General features: G+C 48.4%; 1 protein-coding gene across 4 annotated transcripts in view; it reads right to left on the bottom strand.

The window, feature by feature from the left end:
* EVC (EvC ciliary complex subunit 1) overlaps nt 1–12,612 on the bottom strand; it is a 62,080-nt gene that overhangs the window by 5,471 nt on the left and 43,997 nt on the right. For 2 of the 4 annotated variants that reach the window (XM_045997269.1, XM_045997271.1), the window contains 5 exons: nt 10,521–10,630; nt 6,675–6,885; nt 5,527–5,733; nt 3,202–3,346; nt 2,466–2,577 (listed from right to left, as the gene is read on the bottom strand). In XM_045997269.1, the coding sequence (XP_045853225.1) occupies nt 2,466–2,577; nt 3,202–3,346; nt 5,527–5,733; nt 6,675–6,885; nt 10,521–10,630 (785 nt within the window). Of the gene's footprint in view, nt 1–2,465; nt 2,578–3,201; nt 3,347–5,526; nt 5,734–6,674; nt 6,886–10,520; nt 10,631–12,612 lie in introns of those variants that run through there. The other 2 variants (XM_045997270.1, XM_045997272.1) reach the window with 2 other exon arrangements.

Genomic DNA, 12,612 nt, shown 5'->3' with positions numbered 1-12,612 from the left:
GAGGGAGGAGCCACGCACTGGACAGTCCTGTCTTTGGATGGATAGCCGTGTGGTGCCCGCCCCAGAGCATGATCCCCTTCAGGACTGCTGACCCTCCAGCATCCCTCCCGCCGAGGGAGGTCTGCCTGTAGGGTCTGAGGCACCGGGACAAGGTACATCAGCTCTTAAATCCCTTATTCTTAGACTTCTATTTGAGTATGGAAATGGCGATTTCAAAGACCTCTGTCTGGTTCAGTTCTGATGGCAGAGGTGTTCCGATCTCAAGGGGCACTGGGCACAGGGCAGAAGGCACCGTGGTGACGACTTTGCCAGTGGGGAGGGACAGCATCCCATGCTGGCCATGCGCCCCCCGCCCTTCGCTGTTGGCGCTGCACGGGAATACATCAGTGCTGCTGGAGTGACTGCAACCCCACTTCACAGATGGGGAAGCTGAGGACTGGGGTGGGAAGGGACCAAGCTAGTGCGTGGCTCTCAAAAAGGGCCCTGCCATAGCAGGGTCACTGGTGTCCCTCAGACGGGCCTTCCCATGATCACAGCGCTCACCAGAGATGAAATTTGGAATCTGCCATTGGACAGAGAACAGCTTTGTGGGCTCAGTCTCGTGTTGCCCTTCCTAATCGATTATCTGTTGTGACGACACGGCTCTGTCCCCAGGAGTTCTGGCCGTCTTTCACTAGGAACTTCGAGTAACTGGGCAGGGCGGGAAGAACACCGATGGCCACCTAGGAGGCCATCTAAGTCACAGTGAGCCTCGGTCACGCACCCGCATCCTCCCTAGGCTCTGTTTCCCTCTCCCATAAGCCTGGTGGAGTTTGGACTGGGGGTGGCCGAGGCCCCTCCTCCAGGGTCATGGGGGTCAAAGTGAGGCCCTCAGACTACATCCACCATCATCCCTGGAAAGGAGGAGTGTGTTAACAATTCAGATTCCTGGGGACCCTCTCAAAGCCCCCAAGTCTGAGTGTCCAGGTGTGGGGTCCAAGACCTGCCCGTCCAGCAGGAGAACCAACGGACACAATGCTGCCCGCACTGGAGAGTCGCAGGTCCGTAGGTGGATGGATCTGCCATGGTCAAGGCAAGATCGCACCTTACAGCCTGATGGCAGGACACCTGCTGACCACAGCTGACGGCCCTTTGGAGGATTTGTGGAGAGCAGATGTAGAACACAGTCTGACCCAGGGGGCCCTGTGGATCTTGGTTCCTAAACCAACTGTCAGACAGGGGCTGGAACTGACCGTGCGGCATGGCGAAGAACCCACACCTCCATCATGCCGGGCGGTGATCATTCTGCTGCTGCTTCCAGCTGCCAGGATGCCTCTGCTTGGACAAGGGACCCATACCCCTGCCCTGCCGTTCTGCGGGGACCCTCCCCTCCCCCATCAGAGCACCTATGCCAATTTATTGCTGTTTCCCTGTCCATCTCTCCCCCCAGGGTGTGAGCTCTGGGGTGACAGGTGCTGTTCCCGGGGGCTAGCTGTGAGCCTAGCGAGGGAGGTGCTTCCAGGGGAACGTTGAGGCCGCACTCACAGCCCCTTGCTCCCTGGGAGGCTGTCGGTGCATCCGAGGACATTTTCCTCCCAGGTCAGTGGCTCCTTACGCCAAGCCGCTGTGTCTATGTCTCAGGGCATTCTCTGACCCTCGGGGGCCGGCCAGACAGGCTCGTGACATCACACCTCCAGGGCGGGCCCTCAACCCGTGGGAGCAGGGCAAGATGGACAAACCCTTATTTTCCACATCCCTTGCTGGCAAAATTGAAAACTGAATTTTACACAATCTCTCAGGAGGTCCAGAGTGGGCTTGAGCCTTGGGTGCTGTGGAAATACCTCGCTGTCCTGGGGCCGATCTGCTTTGTTTTCTATTGTGGTTGGCCCCGCAGTGCCCCCCACAGGTGTCTCTAATCCCCGGAACCCGTGAAGACGTTATGTTTCATGGCAATCAGCTCCTTGCAGGCTTGATCAGGGTCAGCAACTTTTAAGATCTGGAGATTATCCTGGATTATCTGGGTGGTCTCAATAATGGGAAGGTTACCAGCAGAGAACTTTCTCCAACCGGAGGCAAGAAAGATGTGGCTGAAGAGGGAGGCAGAGCACCAGAGAGAGGCCGCTAGGAGGTCAAGGTGGCCCCCAGCCGACAGCTGCAAGGCAATGGGATCTCAGTTCTGCCAGGAACCTGGTGGTGCCAACAGCCCAAGGAAGCCTGGAAAGGGTCGTCCCAGAGCCTGGACAAGAGCTCAGCCCAGCTGGCTGACACCTTGGTCTCCCTCACTGGCCTTTCCGGGTAAACAGCCTGCCCCCCATCCTCGTGTCAGAGTTGGCAATGGGGAAACACGCCGCACCCGGACTCCTTCTTTCCCTTGTGCCAGGCCCCTCCAAGGGGCCGCGAGTCTAGCCGGGAGCCAGACAGAGGTGCACGGGCCTCCCGAACCAGACAGGTACAGGCCCCATCAGATGCCAAAAGGGGGAGCTCACCTCTGACGGACCGCCTTGCAGGCTTTGCCAGCTCCACCTGCCACTGGGGTCCCTGATGAAGGCTCCCCGTGTCCTTGTTTTGTCCGCAGCTTGTAATTCTCCGTTCTCTCACCTAGACCATTCAACACACGAGATTGGGGGCACGTCTGGGGACCACGTCTGTGCCAGGGCTGGGGCGGGGCTGGGACACAAAGATCAGCGGGACGCCTGCTCTCGGAGCATATGTGTTTCCCCAGCACCCACGCTCACCCTGGGAAAGCCCCTGGATGCCCGAGAAAGCATGGCTTCCCTCACAGACCCTGCACCCCTGGAGGAGGGGGAGGAGATTTCTAGAACGTACAGAGAGGTTTAACCTGAATGGTCTCTAACCTGGATGATCTCTAGGAACATAACCTTCTGTGACTGTTCAATAAGGATGTACGAATGAAGCCAGAATTGCTCATGGGGCCAGTTAAGTTTATCATTTCAATGCATTGACGGAGAAATCCTCACATTAGAGCTGGGGTGTCAGGGAAGCAGGAGGTCAGAGCACAGATGATGCAGGGAGACTGAGCCCAACCCTAGCCCCACAGATGGTTTGGAGGGTTAGTAAACACCCCTGAATGCTTGGTGTGACAGCCTCGTCTGTCTCCTGCTGGCCCAGCCCAGCCCTTACTCTGGAGAACGATGAAGTATCCAGAGCCACTGGGCATGTCCCGCCCGCCGCCTGCGGGGCTTCCCTGAGGAGGGGGCATACCTTGCAGGGTCTCCAGATGCTGGAGTCTCCTCTCCTCATGGTCCTCCATGACCCTCCTAATTTGCTGGTAATAGGCTTGCACGAGCCGGTCGACCCCAGCGCTGGTCACGTAGACGCTCTCCACAGCCGCCTCTGTCAGTGTCTTCTGTGGCAGGAGGCAAAAGACTCAGCAAGGAAGTCACACGCAGGGCCCCCTGACTCCCCTCGTCCTGGTACTCAGCTTCCACAACTCCCAACCTTGACTGGTCAGGGAGCAAGCAGAGTGTGCTTGGTTTACACCCATCTCGGTGACCTTATTTCCTTAGGCAGGGGTGGTCTGGGGCTGGCCATAGGACCCAGTTCCAGCCAATGAGACACAGTGTTAGGGAAAGACTGAAGGGGGACCCTCCCTTTACAAACGTGAAGGTGAAGCTTAGTGTGGGGGGAAGATTTTGGTGTTTTCTTCTTTCTGCCTGGAATGCAGATCTGATGTCTGGAGGGGAAGTGGCCATTTTGAGACTATGAGACAGCAAACTAACATCAAGAATGGTGGAACGGAAAGAAAGAGTTGGTGCTTAGTCACATTACAGAGCCTCTGTGCTAGCTTGGAGCCACCTATCTCCACGTTTCTTGTTATGTGGGGTGAATGATTTCTATTTATTTGCCATTTTAGCATGTCCTTCTGTTACAGGCAGCAGTATGCATTCTCAGGTGATAAACCTTCAGGCCCGAAGTGGAGAGGAAATGCCCCCTCCTCAGGGACGTGTTGGCTGTGCACTGGCAAAGCCACCAACCTTTACTTCATAAGATGATGGGCGAAAGTCGGACTCAAGGGTTCCCATTTCAACAAACATTTACCGAATGGTTCCAGGCTTTGGGCAAGAAAAAAATATGCCCATTTATTATCAAGCAGTTACTGCTGTGGGTTGATTACATTATGTCTCTAGAGCTCTTCTGTTCACTTATTCTCCAAGCATCATCTGAGAAACGTACCCTGCTTTTGCAGGCATGCGTGGAGGCTGTGGAGGTGAAGAGGGTGGGGGAGGAGGTCTGAGCGTCTGCAGCTGCCACGGCCCCGCTCATCCTTCAGCGTGCCCTGTCTCTCTCCCTCTGTGCTGACTTGGGCATTCTCACAGAGGGGCTCCGACTCCACTCCTCCAAGGACCTTGGACCCGGCCTTGCACTTCCGGTCAGGAGCTGCCACTGATGGCTGTGGCTGCCTTCACTTCCATTTAGAACACAGAGCCAGAACAGGAACGGGGAGACAGGAAATCCCTCTTCTCCGCCTCCCTCCCAAGTCAGTGGATCCACCTGCACCATCAGGCCTTTTGTCCTCCTGGCTCCCTGCCACGGTGGGGGTTGGGGGGAAGCTCTCTTCTCCCCTCTGTGTCCTGCCCATCTGCCGGGAGGTGGTAAGTCCCACGGAGGGGAGATGCTGTCCACCTGGATCACTAGCCCAGCATCTGCCATAGAGCTTGGGGACAAGAAGCCCCATGGCTGGAGCTTATAAAGGAGCATTCTTCCAGAAATGGAACACCTGTTCTTCCTTGTAGGTGTGCGGGGGGAGCACCGTACCCTAGCCTGACTAAGAGCCCCTCTGGGAAGGGATGTCACGCTTACATGTATTCCATTTTCATGCTGTGAGCTCTAAGAGGTATAGAATATTAGGGCAAGGAAGTGACCCTACCAACGTCACAATCCAGGCACAGCCCGGATATCTGGATTGCATGTAGCAGACCTGAGATATTTGGAAGGAGAGGGGGTGTCCCAGCAATGTGGGTCCAGCTCTTTGCCATGTGTGTTGGTAAAGTGACTGTATTTGAAGGAACGAGCTCATGAATGAAGCCCACAAGTGTCTGGGCACATCGCAATGACAGCTGGCTGTAACAGGTTTCAAATCGGTGGCACCTGCTGTGCGAGCCGGCCACGGACACTCTTACTGTGGATGTCGGCCACAAGTGGACGTGTCTCATCTTTCCTTATGGTTCAAGGTGAGAGGGAGCAGAGTGGAAACAGAGCATGTGCTGGCCATGCAGGCGAGACTGAGTTCCAGCCCCAAGTCAGCCACTTCTTAAATCTGGAAGGCTTTAAACATGTCTTGCCCATGATTGGCCTGTTTTCCCATCTGAACAAAGGAAAGGAAACTAAACTTTCTGTGCCACATTTCAGTGCAAGCCTGGTGAGATAGGAGCCACACAGGTGGACTCAGAAGTACAGTGCTCCCTACTTCTGACCATTGTTATTTTTATTCCTATGGCTTATCATCATTGCCCTACAAGGAGGAAGCCACGCCCTGCCACCCGCGCCCCATCCCAATCCCTCTTGCCCCTCGGGTTCCCCTCACACCTGGAAGTCGTCCTTGTCCTTGGCCCGGCTCTTGGTGGCTGCGTTCCGAGCATGCCCCAGCAGCGCCTGCCCGATGGCTCGCTCTGTGTGCTGCTGCAGGAGCCGCCCGACCTCCTGGGCCTCAGCTAGAAGCTGCTGCTGGAGCTGCAGCCGGATCTGCTGCCCCTCCTCCTCCAGCCTGCTGGCCTCCTCCATGACCCGTGCCTCCTGGAGGGAATGGGAGAGGGAGAGCCCCCGCTGCTGCACCGCGGGGATGCTCTGGCTGGGGCCTGGACAGGGAGGTGCCAGCCCAGCGCCCCAGCAGGGTGGAGGAAGGGATTGAGAAAGGGCAGAAAGTGGGGACCTCTGGGCTTGCAAAGTCAACAATGGATGAGCAAGGGTGTCTGCTGAAGAAATCTCCCCCCCCAAGCATTTACTGAGCACCGACTGTGTGCCCAGTGCCATCTGTGGCTTCTCACACCTACAAGAACTTCCTCGTTCTTCCAAAACATCATGAGGCCTGAACACTGGGAGTGATGAGGACATCGAGACCCAGAGACACTAAGTAACTTTGTAGAAGTCACACAGCAGAGCTAGGTTTCAAAGCCAGAGCTGAGTCTGAGCATAATCTGGGACGTCACAGAAGCCAGGGCAGGGAATCAGAGCTGGAGGAGGAGGTGAGGGGGGTCAGGGCAGAAGGGCCAGTCCTGCCTGCTTCCCATGGAGCGCTACCAGGCAAAAGGAAAGTGACCGTGAGCTTCTCCCTCACTAATGGGTCAAAATACCAGCTGCTCCAATAGCTCATGGGTTCCACGGGAGCCGTCAGCCTGCTTGGGTTTAAATCCCAGTCCCATATATTACAAATCCTTTCTTTCGACTTGTTCAAACCTTAAAACAGATCACAGGACCCCTCCCTCCCAGCACCCTGATGATGATGGTATGGGTCTGTTTTCTGATTTCATATCCGTGTTTAGCATAATTCTCAATATAGCAGACACTAAAGCCCTCTCGCACACCCCCCTCTCATCCCCCTCAAGAGGCTGCCATTGTCTCACCCTGCACCAACAGGGGTGCCAAGATTTGGGCTTTGGCAACCATGGCTGAGACTGGAACCTGATGGAGTGGCATCGCCTGGCTGGGCCGGTAGGGGGCGGACATGCAGATCTTACCAAGGCTCTGAGTAGCTGCCACTGATGTTCATCCAGACACTGGGAGGAGCCCTGCTCCAGGGCATGCTGCTCACGCAACTCCTGGAGAAGGCTCTTTTTCCCAGAAAGTCTCATGTGGGTCAGCGTGGTGATGGCGCTGCCCCGGAGAGCCAGCCTCCGGAGGGCGGAGCGCAGCAGAAGGTCATGTCCCTGCAGGATGCACCATGTGGACCTTTGAGGAAAGTGGGCACGGGGCTGGGAGTCAGTGCTCTTGGCTTCACCGAACGTGATGGTTACCTTTATTTGTCAGCCAGAATGTTCACAGGATGCCCGAATAGCTGATCAAATATTATTCTCGGTGTTTCTGAATGAGATTAATGTTTGGGTCAATAGGTAGAGTAAACCAGACTGCACTTCCTAATGTGGGTGGGCCCCATCCAGTCAGTGGAAGTCCTGAAGATAAGAAAAGGCTGGATCTCCCATGGGTTGCAGTGGTCTGGAATATGGGGTTCTTCCCCCCTGCCTTTGGACTTGAACTGAGATATCAGCTCTTCCTGGGTGTCAAGCCTTCAGACTCGGGACTGGAAATATACCACTGTCTCTTTGGGGTCTCCAGCTTGCCTATGTATACATCCCCTGTTCGTTCCATATCTCTGGACAACCCTAATACATTGAGCTACCAAGAAACACCTCAAGTAGCCCAGCTCCTCAGGGAGCCTTTCCAGAAGGCAGTAGGTCAGAATTGTTCATCTCATGCTGAGATTCTCAGCAAGAATCTCATGCTGCCTGTTCTCTTAGACATAGCTGTTCACCTGTATTCAGCCATTTGTTCTTTTATTCATCTTTTCAACTTTATCCTATCCTGCCCCAAGTTTCTGATGCATATATGCAGCTGTCTTCAATAGATATCCACTTGAATTTCTTACATAACTTTCAAAATCAATGCATCCAGAACTGAAACTGTAGGCTGTTTTTGAGTTCCCATTCCAATGACTCAAGTGAAGAACCTGGTCTACCAGAGAGGTCCACATCTGGTATTTTCTGACAGCCTGAAAAGCTGAAGAGAGTGTTGGCAGTCAACCTACTAAGGAGGAGAGACCTGGCAAACACTCTAGGCTTTCAGCTGGGACTCTTGTCCTAAGAATAAGGAATCATCCTTTATGGAAGCTTAATCTTGAATCAGCTACATTCACAAATAGGGTCACGGATCTGCCATAATGTGAAATCCCTGCTAGAATTAAGATAAATCCTTTCTGGAGGAAGATCCCATTATTCAAAACCTTAAATGATCTCTGCAATTTTCAACTACAGGGTCCAGCATTCAATAAAAATAACCAGACCTGTAAACAGATAAGAACTAGTCAAAAATAGAAAGAGAAAAAAGACAATAGAAAGACACCTAAAAGATATCAGATATTGAGATAATCATGCAAAACCTTTATAATAGTTATGCTGATACATTTAATAAATTAAATGATAAGATGAAGAATTTCAGGAGATAACAGAAAACTATGAAAAGAATGAAATGGAAGTTCTAGAACTGAAAATTCAGTACCAACATTAAGAACAGTAGATGGATTTAACAGCAGATGGGACATTGCTTAAGAAAGTGTGAACTAGAAGATAGCTCAAAATAAGTATCTAGCCTGAATCACACGGAACAAAAGAATGAAAAATATAGGATAGCATATAAGATGTATGTGGGATATGGTGAAAAAGTTTAATATAATTTATAATTGGAGCCCTAGAAAAGTAGGGAAAGACTGGGCAAAAGGAATATTAAGGAGATAATGGCTGAAGATTTAAAAAAAAAACTGATGAAATACAGCAAACCAAAGAAGATTCAAGAGGCACTGCAAGTTTATTATGCAAACAAACAAACAAGAATTAACCATGGAAACCATATGCATGTTTAGGCATATATAATAAACTGATGAAAACCAAAGAACAAAAGAAAATATTTTTTTTAAAAAGATTTTATTTATTTATTTATTTGATGGAGAGAGAAATAGCAAGAGAGGGAACACAAGCAGTGGGAGTGGGAAAGGGAGAAAGCAGGCTTCCTGCCAAAGAGGGAGCCTGATGTGGAGCTCGATCCCAGGACCCTGGGATCATGACCCAAGCCAAAGGCAGTCGTTTTACAACTGAGCCACCCAGGCACTCCAACAAAAGAAAATCTTAAAAGCAGCAAGAAATAACTGAAATCAGAATACAAAAGATTATCTTTAAAAGCATTTAAAAAATAACAACCAAACTAGGATTCTATACCCAATAAAAACGTTCCTCAAAAGTGAAGATGAGACAGACCTTTTCAGACAAATAAAACCTTAGAGAATTTAGGTTCTAGCAGACCTGAAATAAAGAGAAACTTTGTGCAAAGGAAAATAATCCCAAATGGATCCCTAAAGATACAGGAAAGAATCAAGAGCAACAAAAAGGATAAATACGTGAGCAAAACTAAGTAAATGTTGATTGCATAAAATAATTATGATAACATCTCATAGGATGAAAATAGAGAAGTAAAATACCCACTAAAAAAGCATACTCTATGAGAGAGGAATAAATGGAATTAAAGTGTTCTAAGGTGTCCATATTGCCCAGAAGAAAAAATATATTAGTGTATATCAGATTTTGACACATCAAGGATGCAATTTAAAATCTTTGAACAACTAAAAGCCCAGTAAAGAATACATAACTAACATGCCAAAAGAGAGATGAGTTAATATTAAAAAAAGAAAAAACTAATCCAAAAGAAGGCAACAAAGGAGAGAGAACAGAGCAGCAGAAAACAAACATAGATAATAGATTAAAAGATAATAGATTAAAAATCAAAATATAACAATATTAAGATTTACATTAAATATAATTGGACCAAATATTAGTACAAATAAAAGACACAGGTTTCAGGCTGGACAAATCTTCCAATCACTCCCTATCATCTTAGCATGGCTCACAAGGTTTTTCTGCTTGTTGTCATCTCCTTCCTCTATATTATCCAATATGATACATATCCACCTACTTCTTGATATATACACACACTAGGGTCCTGGAAAAGGCTGGCAACTAGAAAAACAGTTTTATCAAAATAAGTTTTCTCATATAAAACAAGGAAACACAAATATTTTAGAGGAAGTTGAAAATATGGTACTACACTAATAACTATAGGAAAAGTAGAAAAGAGGGGTGCCTGGGTGACTCAGTATGTTAAGCATCTGCCTTTGGTTCAGGTAATGATCTCAGAATCCTCAGATTGAGCCCCAGATTGATTTATCAGGTTCCCTGCTCAGTAGGGTGTCTGCTTCTCCCTCCCTCTCTGTTGCTCCCCTTGGCTTGTTCTCTCTCTCTCTCTTTCTCAGATAACAGAATCCTTTTTAAAAAAAGAAAAATAGAGAAGAATACGGATTTATTAATAAATTGGGAGTGGCTGGAAATGGGGAGTTGGGGGCTTTTTAAGTGATGGAAAATGTTCTAAATTTGGATCATGGTCATAGCCGAAGAACTCTGTAAATTTACCAAAAGTCGTTGAGTAGACTTAAAATAATACATGTAAATTATACTTCCAAAAAAAGTATTTAAGAAGGTACTATGAAAGAGAGCTCTATGAAGTAAGTATTATTATCCCATTTTATAGATGAGGAAATTGAGGGCAAGATTTTCACAGATTAACTCTGATTGCAAGCTTTTTATCCACAGCACTTTGCTATCACTTTTCTCCACGTTTACCCTTCCAGATTTGTTGGTCTCAAAACCACACTGTAAGAACGGCAACGGGCAGTTAATGTGCCTATCTAACAGATGAGAACACTGAGGTTAGCATGGAGATCGCACAAGATGTAGGCCCCCACTCCTTCAGAAATCTGTACTCACTCTTCACTGAGGCCACCGAGTCGGCCCAAGACCTGGTGGACGATTCCCTCATGGTCATCTTGCAGGTGCGTCTGCAGCACAGAGGACAGGGTATGCTCCTCCATCCACACCTAAATCCAGCACAGAGCAATAGGGTCAGCTCAGGGTCACATCACCCATCATTGCTTTGTTGGAACACGCCTTTTGTTTCTTGTTTCCAAGAACCTTTTCTCCTCTGATTTCATTAAAATTTTCTCTTACAGTTCCTTCTAAAGATTTTTTAAATTTCTAGTTTGCATTTAAGTCTTAAAACATTGAACATTCATTTTCCGTGGCACGAGGAAGGCATCTAATTTTTTCTGTACAAATGGTTACCAGTTGTCCCAGCACCATTTATTAATTTATCTTTTTATGCCTGGCCTGTCATGTACCTTATCTTACACAGTTTCCACATATACACAAATGTCATTCTAGGCTCTCTTAGTCTTTGTGTCTGTCTTTTTATTTCTGCATCAACACCATGTTGCTTTAATATCTGTTACTTATAGCAAAACTGTGTAGACATTAGGGCAAATTCTCCCATATTCTCTCTCTTTTTTTTTTAAGATTTTATTTATTTATTTGACAGGCAGAGATTTCAAGTAGGCAGAGAGGCAGACAGAGAGAGAGAGAGGAGGAAGCAGGCTCCCTACTGAGCAGAGAGCCTGATTCGGGGCTCGATCCCAGGACACTGGGATCATGACCTGAGCTGAAGGCAGAGGCTTTAACCCACTGAGCCACCCAGGCGCCCCTCTCCCATATTCTCTTAAACAAAACTATCTTAGCTATTCTTGGTTGCTTTGCCTTTCATATGTCAAATTTTGGAAAACTGCCTTTTGGATTTTCTTGTAAATGGACTGACTTTATAGATTAATTTGGAGAAGATCATCATCTTTTCAAGATCAAGTTTTCCCATTCAAGAACATGGCATTTCTCTTCAGTCTTACTTTATGCCTCCAACATCAGTTTATAAACTTCTCCACTAAGCTCTTATACACATTGGTCAGGTTTATTTTTAGACACCCTATAGCTTTTATTCTGAAGAAGATCCTTATTGGTTTTATCACTTGGTGCTCCTGGTCTTGTAGGAAATCTGCTGGCTTGGGATGCTGATTTTGTATCTGGGAAATTTACTAAGCAATTTGAATAGTTGCAATAGTTTATAGATTCTTTGGGCTTCTCAATGGAGACCTTCATATCATGCACAAAAACCCTACAAAGGAGCCTCAGATCACCAATGGTGTTGTTTAGATCTTATCTTTATGGCCTGACTTAGGATCCCTATTTTTTTTTAAGATGGGAGGGGGAAGAGCAGAGGGAGAAGGAGTGAGAGAATCTCAAGCAGACATGCTCAGTGAAGAGCCTGACATGGGACTCGATCCCAGAACACTGGGATCATGACCTGAGTTGAAGGAGATGCTCAACTGACTGAGCCACCTAGGTGCCCCTGGAATTTTCATCAAAGTCAATCTCTGACTTCTCTTATAAGGAGTCTACAAGAGCCTGTCAGAGTGCTTAGGGGGCTAGAACCTCATAGAAAATTCTCTACAGCCAGGGTGGATCAGTTTGTTAAGCCTCTGACTCTTGATTTTGGCTCAGGTCATATGAGATCTCAGGGTTGTGAGATTGAGCCCTGATTCAGGCTCCACACTCACTGGCGAATTAGGCAGAGATTCTCTCTCCCCCTACCCACTCTCTCTTTCTCTCTCTAAAAAAAAAAAAAAAAGAAGAAAATTCTGTACAGTCTTGCTGCTCTAATTGGTAAAGGAACAGTCACTAAAGTATATGGGGGTCTTTGGTGGGTACTTCAGAATGCAGATAAAAACAGCAACAGGACTCAAACACAGTCGAGGGGACCAAGACCATCTGACTCCAAGGTGCCTACAATTGTCACACCAACCTCTCCAATGTTATCAAATGCTGGCTCATGAATGCTTAAATTCAGAAGCAACAAGCTGCTTCAGTGGGCTAGAGGGCTGACCTGGTCATTGTTACCTGGTAATTTTGTGACCTTGGGCAAGTTTACTCTTTATTTCAAGTGCATAGTTACCAAGGAGCAAAAGGGAGAAGCAAT

Source organism: Meles meles, chromosome 2 (assembly GCF_922984935.1).
Source record: "Meles meles chromosome 2, mMelMel3.1 paternal haplotype, whole genome shotgun sequence".
Taxonomy (NCBI): Eukaryota; Metazoa; Chordata; class Mammalia; order Carnivora; family Mustelidae; genus Meles; species Meles meles.
Note: the sequence above shows the minus strand (reverse complement) of the source record. Positions and strands in the feature narration are given on the sequence as shown.